The sequence below is a fragment of the Theropithecus gelada genome, chromosome 20 (assembly GCF_003255815.1).
Source record: "Theropithecus gelada isolate Dixy chromosome 20, Tgel_1.0, whole genome shotgun sequence".
Lineage (NCBI taxonomy): Eukaryota > Metazoa > Chordata > Mammalia > Primates > Cercopithecidae > Theropithecus > Theropithecus gelada.
Window position 1 is genome coordinate 49,848,592 of NC_037688.1, and position 6,594 is coordinate 49,855,185.

The following is a 6,594-nucleotide window of genomic DNA, read 5'->3' on the forward strand; positions in this document are numbered from 1 at the left end:
CCACCTCGCCCGGCTAGTTTTTTGTATTTTTTAGTAGAGACGGGGTTTCACGGGGTTAGCCAGGATGGTCTCGATCTCCTGACCTCGTGATCCGCCCGTCTCGGCCTCCCAAAGTGCTGGGATTACAGGCTTGAGCCACCGCGCCCGGCCTAATGTTCTTCTTTATGATTTTTGGTGTACCATAGTGCATAGGTAGACACTAGCTTTCAGCTAACAAAATGATTTTTTGTTATTTGACCCCGCCCCCTAAGTCAGGCAGCCAATCAGGGTGCTCCTGGCCAGTTCCCACGGTTCAGCATCTCTTCACCTCCACACCACCTGGGCTACAAGCGGGCCAGGGCCCAAGTCTCATCTGAAATGCTTGTTACTTGCTGTAGTACTCACATTTCACTCTGCTATTTCTTTCTTATTGTAAAGTAACTCTCTACAAATTAAAATGTATGGCAATATGCATTACCTATATTTTTTCCTTTCAATTAAAATTGACGATCACCTTTAGTCTAGAAGCAGTGCTGGACACGGAGATACAAAGTGAGTCGTGTGTGTATTCAGGTCTGTAGGTCTCCTAGTCTGTGGAAAGCCCTTGTGAAGAGGGAATGATAAACCAAAGAAAAACAGAGCTCTGACAGCCAGAAGAGGGAATCCAGAGGCTTCATGGAGGAGGTGGTGGCATTGACTTGGTTCTTGAAGGTGTGGGTGGGAGCTGACTTGAGAAGAGAGCCAGGGGCAGTTGGTCTGGATGGAGGGAAGACCAAATGTCGATTTGTTTCCCTCATGTCAAAGACCTGGCTCCAGTTGACCCCGCCCCCTAAGTCAGGCAGCCAATGAGGGTGCTCCTAGCCGGTTCCCGTGGTTCAGCCTCGCTTCACCTCGGCACCGCTTGGGCTACAAGCAAGCCAGTGCCCGAGGCTCATCTGAAATGCTTGCTACTCGCTGTAGTACTCACATTTTACTCGGCTCTGTCTTTCTTCCCTTCTCTCCCCTCTCCTCCCCTCCCCTCCCCTTCTTTTTTCCTCTCCCCTCCCCTCCCCTTCCTTTTTTGACAGAACCTTGCTCTCTCACCCAGGCTGGAGTGCAATGGCACCATCTTGGCTCACCGCAACCTCCGCCTCCCAAGTTTAAGCAATTCTCTTGCCTCAGCCCCCTGAGTATCTGGGATTACAGGTGCCTGCCACCACGCCCAGCTAATTTTGTATTTTTAGTAGACACAGGGTTTCACCATGTTGGCCAGGCTGGTCTCGAACTCCTGACCTCAAGTGAGCCACCTGCCTCAGCCTGCCAAACTGCTGGGATTACTGGCATGAGCCACCACACCCGGCCTCACTCTGCCGTTCTTTTGCCTGAGTGTTTTTGTGACCCACCCTTTATGCTTGACCATTGCAGAGGACACATAAAAGGAGGATGAGGCCAGTGAGTCTTCACCCGGGCTGCACTGGTGGTGCACACCTGTAGTCCCAGCTACTCGGGAGGCTGAGGCAGGAGAATTGCTTGAACCTGGGAGGTGAAGGTTGCAGGGAGCTGAGATGGTTCCACCACACTCTGTTGGGGGAACCCACCCCCAATATTTCAACATAGGTTCTTTCTATTTTCCCTAAGTGTCGGCCAGCTGAGAAATAAAGAGAAAGAGTACAAAGAGAGGAATTTTATCCTGGGGTGACATCACATATCAGTAGGACCGTGATGCCCACCTGAGCTGCAAAACCAGCAGGTTTTTATTAAGGACTTTAAAAGGGGAGGGGGTGGCCGGGCGCGGTGGCTCAAGCCTGTAATCCCAGCACTTTGGGAGGCCGAGACGGGCGGATCACGAGGTCAGGAGATCGAGACCATCCTGGCGAACACAGTGAAACCCCATCTCTACTAAGAAATACAAAAAATAGCCGGGCGAGATGGCGGGCGCCTGTAGTCCCAGCTACTCGGGAGGCTGAGGCCGGAGAATGGCGTAAACCCGGGAGGCGGAGCTTGCAGTGAGCTGAGATCCGGCCACTGCACTCCAGCCTGGGCGACAGAGCGAGACTCCGTCTCAAAAAAATAAAAATAAATAAAAATAAAAAAATAAAAAATAAAAGGGGAGGGGGTGTACAAACAGGGAGTAGGTCACAGAAATCACAGGCGTCAAAGGGCAAAAAGGAAAATGCTTCCGAGGCCAATAAAGATCACAAGGCAGAGGGCAAAGATCACAAGGCAAAGGACAAAATCAAAAAACTCCTGACAAGGGTCTATGTTTAGCTGTGCATGTATTGTCTTGATAAACATCTTAAACAACAGAAAACAGGGTTCAAGAGCAGCGAACCAGTCTGACCTCAAATTTACCAGGCTGGGTTTTTTTCCCCACACTAATAAGCCTGAGGGTACTGCAGGAGACCAGGGCGTATTTCAGTCCTTATCTCAACCGCATAAGGCAGACACTCCCAGAGCAGCCATTTATAGACCTCCCCCCAGGAATGCATTCCTTTCCCAGGATCTTAATTATTAATATTCCTTGCTAGGAAAAGAATTCAGCAATATTTCCCCTACTTGCACGTCCATTTATAGGCTCTTTGCAAGAAGAAAAATATGGCGTTATTCTGCCCAATTCTGCAGACAGTCAGACCTTATGGTTCCCTAAAATCACTGTTATTCTGTTCTTTTTCAAGGTGCACTGATTTCATATTGTTCAAACACACATGTTTTACAATCAATTTGTACAGTTAGATACAATTATCACAGTGGTCCTGAGGTGAGGTACATCCTCAGCTTACAAAGATAACAGGATTAAGAGATTAAAGTAAAGACAGGCATAAGAAATTATAAGTATTAATTTTGGGAACTGATAAATGTCCATGAAATCTTCACATTTTATGTTCAGAGATTGCAGTAAAGACAGGCATAAGAAAATATAAAAGTATTAATTTTGGGAACTGATATATGTCCATATTAAAATGAAATCTTCACAATTTATGTTCCTCTGCCGTGGCTCCAACCAGTCCGTCCATTCAGGGTCCCTGACTTCCCGCAACAGTACTCCAGGCTGGCGACAGAGCGAGACTCCATCTCAAAAAAAAAAAAAAAAAAAAAAAAAAAAATTAGCTAGGCATATGACACACACCTGTGGTCCCAGCTACTCAGGAGGCTGAGGCAGGAGGATCACTTGAGTCTGGGAGATGGAGGGTGCAGTGAGCTGAGATTGCGGCACTGCACTCCAGCCTGAGTGACAGAGCATGACCCTGTCTCAAAAAAATTATAATTAATAGTTTAACTTAGTGTAAGTAATAAGATCTCCCCCTATGTGCCACTAGCAAGAACATCATTTAATGCAACAACTACTGCATTAAACTCAATTGGTGAAAAATAAATTTCCTTGGGAATGAGATTCAGTCTTGATTATTTCATCAGACAGAAAACACCACCCTGCCAACTACTTTTTTCAAAGCCCCTTTCAAGGACCTGTTTCTCAGGCTGTAGATGAAAGGGTTTAGCATGGGGGTCACCACTGTATACAACACGGTAGCTATAGTGTCTTTCTCAGCTGAGTGGGAGGACAAAGGATTAAAATACACAGCAATGATGGTGCCATAGAAGAGGAAAACCACAGCCAGGTGAGAGCCACAGGTGGAGAAGGCTTTCCACTTTCCCTTTGTGGATGGGACCCTCAGGACAGCGCAGGTGATGTGCATATAGGAAGCCAGGATGCAAAGAAATGGGGTGATCATGACCAGGGCACCCTCACTAAGGATTATGACCTCATTGAGGTGTGTGTTCGAGCAGGAGAGTTTCAGGAGGGGAGTCACATCGCAGAAGAAGTGAGGGATGGCATTGTTTGCACAGAATGAGAGTCGAGCCATCAGCAGGGTGTGAAGAAGGACATTCAGGTTGGCAACCACCCACAATCCAGCAACCATCAGGGCACAGAGCTGATGGGTCATCTTTGCTGTGTAATGTAAGGGGTGGCACACAGCGACAAAGCGGTCATAGGCCATCACAGCCAGGAGGAAATTGTCCATGTCCACAAACATGAAAACGAAATACATCTGCGTGAGACAGCCAGAGAAGGAGATGGTCTGAGTCCCGAGTATGTGATTGGCCAGCATCTTGGGGATGGTGGTGGAGGAGAAGCAGACGTCCACAAAGGACAGGTTGCTGAGGAAGAAGTACATAGGGGTGTGCAGGCAGGAGTCTGTGCTGACAGCCAGGATGATGAGCAGGTTCCCCAGGATGGTGGCCAGGTACATACTCAGGAAAAGCACAAAGAGGAGATGCTGCTGCTGGGGCTGCCTGGAGAGTCCCAGGAGGAGGAACTCGGAGATGCTCGACTGGTTTGTCCTGCTCATGGGCCTGGGATCCTGGACACAGAGGTAGACAAAGAAGATGAAATGCAGCACCTTGGAAAATGCTGGTTAAGATGGGGCACAGGAATGGCAGTAGAATTTTGCTTGCAGGATGTAAATGATAATATTGTCAACCCTGCTGGGACTGCTACTGCTAAGTTCAGGGCTCAGGTTTACAGAAGGCTGAGCCAGACCTTCTTGGCTATATCCACTGAGCTCCCTGAGTCCAATTTGTAAAATTAAAATGGAACAACCCAGAGGTCTGGGCAGAAATTCAGTCAGTTTGTGTTCCCCACAGTTCAGGATGTCAAACAGACTAGACAGAGACTGGTCCTGACTGGGTGATTGCAAGGAACTGCTGCTGAGCTCAGGACTGTTCTTCTGGCTCTGCATAATGGAAAGGAAGGAGTGTCCCTCCGAGGCTTTACGTCCTGACAAGTAGTTATCAGTGAAGTCCCACTGATCTTTTTTTTTTTTTTTTTGCTTTTTTTAGACAAAGTCTCGCTCTGTCACCAAGCTAGAGTGCAGTGGCGAGATCTTGGCTCACTGCAACCTACAACTCCCTAGTTCAAGTGATTCTCCTGCCTCAGCCTCCCAAGTAGCTGGGATTACAGGCACGTGCAACCACGCCCAGTTAATTTTTTGTATTTTTAGTAGAGATGGGGTTTTACCATGTTGACCATGATGGTCTCTATCTCTTGACCTCGTGATCCACCCGCCTCGGCCTCCCAAAGTGCTGGGATTACAGGCGTGAGACACTGCGCCTGGCCACTGATCTGATTCTTACCCAGAAAGAGCAGCAGTCCTTACTGTCTCCCAAAGTCCTGGGTTGGCTTCCCTTTTTCAGACCTGGCCAGAGGTTATTGGTCTGAGGGAGAGTGACTCATCACTGGAGCTTTGAGGATGAGTATCTCATGAATCAGGAGCTGGGCTGCACAGACTCAGCCCTTGACACAGGAAGGATGTTTGGAAGAATCACAGGGCAAGCTCTTTACAGGAGCCTCCATGGCCACTAGGGCCATATTCCCTGAGAGCCTCATTAAGAAAAGCAGAGAGTAATTGCCCCTTCCCCTTCTTGGCTCTTTTGTGTTCAACACTGACAATAAAGCTTTGCCATACGTAATTCCTGCCTCAGCACTTGGCAACACTGAAAATGATGCAATCTAAGAGGTAATCATTGGCAAAAACACTTCTGCTAGAGGAAACTCACAGCCCTGTATTATATCCCCCACCCAGCTGGGATGGTGTTCTTGTTGGGAGATACCTGTGAAGCTGTACTGGGATTAAGAACATAACATTTGGATTTTCACAGACCAGCACTCAATTTCCAGATCCACCATTACCAGTTGCATAGCGTTGGGAAAGCTAGTAACCTCCACCGAACCACCAGCTCCCATCATCTATAGAGTGGAGAAATAATATTCACCTTGTAGGGCTGTAATAACTAAATTAGGCAATTTATGTTAAATATCTCATGACTCGGCCAGGCGCCGTGGCTCACGCCTATAATCCCAGCACTTTGGGAGGCTGAGGCGGGCAGATCATGAGGTCAGGAGATCGAGACCATCCTGGCTAACACGGTGAAACCCCATCTCTACTAAAAATACAAAAACAAATTAGCTGGGCGTGGTGGCAGGCACCTGTAGTCCCAGCTACTACTCGGGAGATTGAGGCAGGAGAATGGCGTGAACCCGGGAGGCAACGGAGCTTGCAGTGAGTGGAGATCACGCCACTGCACTCCAGCCTGAGAGACAGATCGAGACTCTGTCTCAAAAAAAAAAAAAACAGAAAACCAACTCAAATCATCAGCCTAGGGAGAAATGACAGGTTAATATCATTACAAAATCCAAAGCGTCTTCTTGCAAAGCCTGTGTGTTTCACGCAAGACCAAATTCAGGGATCTGAATAATAACATCAGGACCCTGTATTTCTCTATCTCACTACTGTTTTGGCTTCTGCTCAGCTTCATTCTGCAGATTACCTCTCCTCTTGAGGCAGCAAGATGTCCACCAGTAGCTCCAAATTCACATCCTTCCAGACTAGCAGCCACAGGGCACATGAAACTTCTCTCTACCAATGTTTATTTATTAATAACATTGTACTGATGCAGGACAAACGAGCGCCAAAGTGAGGCCTAGTCTGCAAGGGTTCTTGGTTTTGCCCAGGAAAGAATTCAAGGGCGAGCCAGTGGTAGAAGAAAACAACTATACTAAAGCAGCAGGCGGTGTTACAGCTCCCTGACTGCTCCTGCAGAGGAGGGCTCCACCATAAGTATGCTGAGAGTAGCAGC

The 6,594-nt window shown here is 47.9% G+C and overlaps 1 protein-coding gene across 1 annotated transcript; it reads right to left on the reverse strand.

Moving 5' to 3' along the window:
- Positions 1-3,368: 3,368 nt before the first annotated feature.
- On the reverse strand, positions 3,369-4,307 carry LOC112614536 (olfactory receptor 1F1). The gene has a single exon (XM_025371161.1). It carries the CDS (start codon positions 4,305-4,307, stop codon positions 3,369-3,371), a length of 939 nt encoding a protein of 312 aa, XP_025226946.1.
- Between the last annotated feature and the right edge of the window lie 2,287 nt (positions 4,308-6,594).

Coding starts and splice junctions, on each gene's coding strand:
- LOC112614536 (XM_025371161.1), bottom strand. CDS start 4,307: ATGAGCAGGACAAACCAGTCGAGCATCTCCGAGTTCCTCCTCCTGGGA.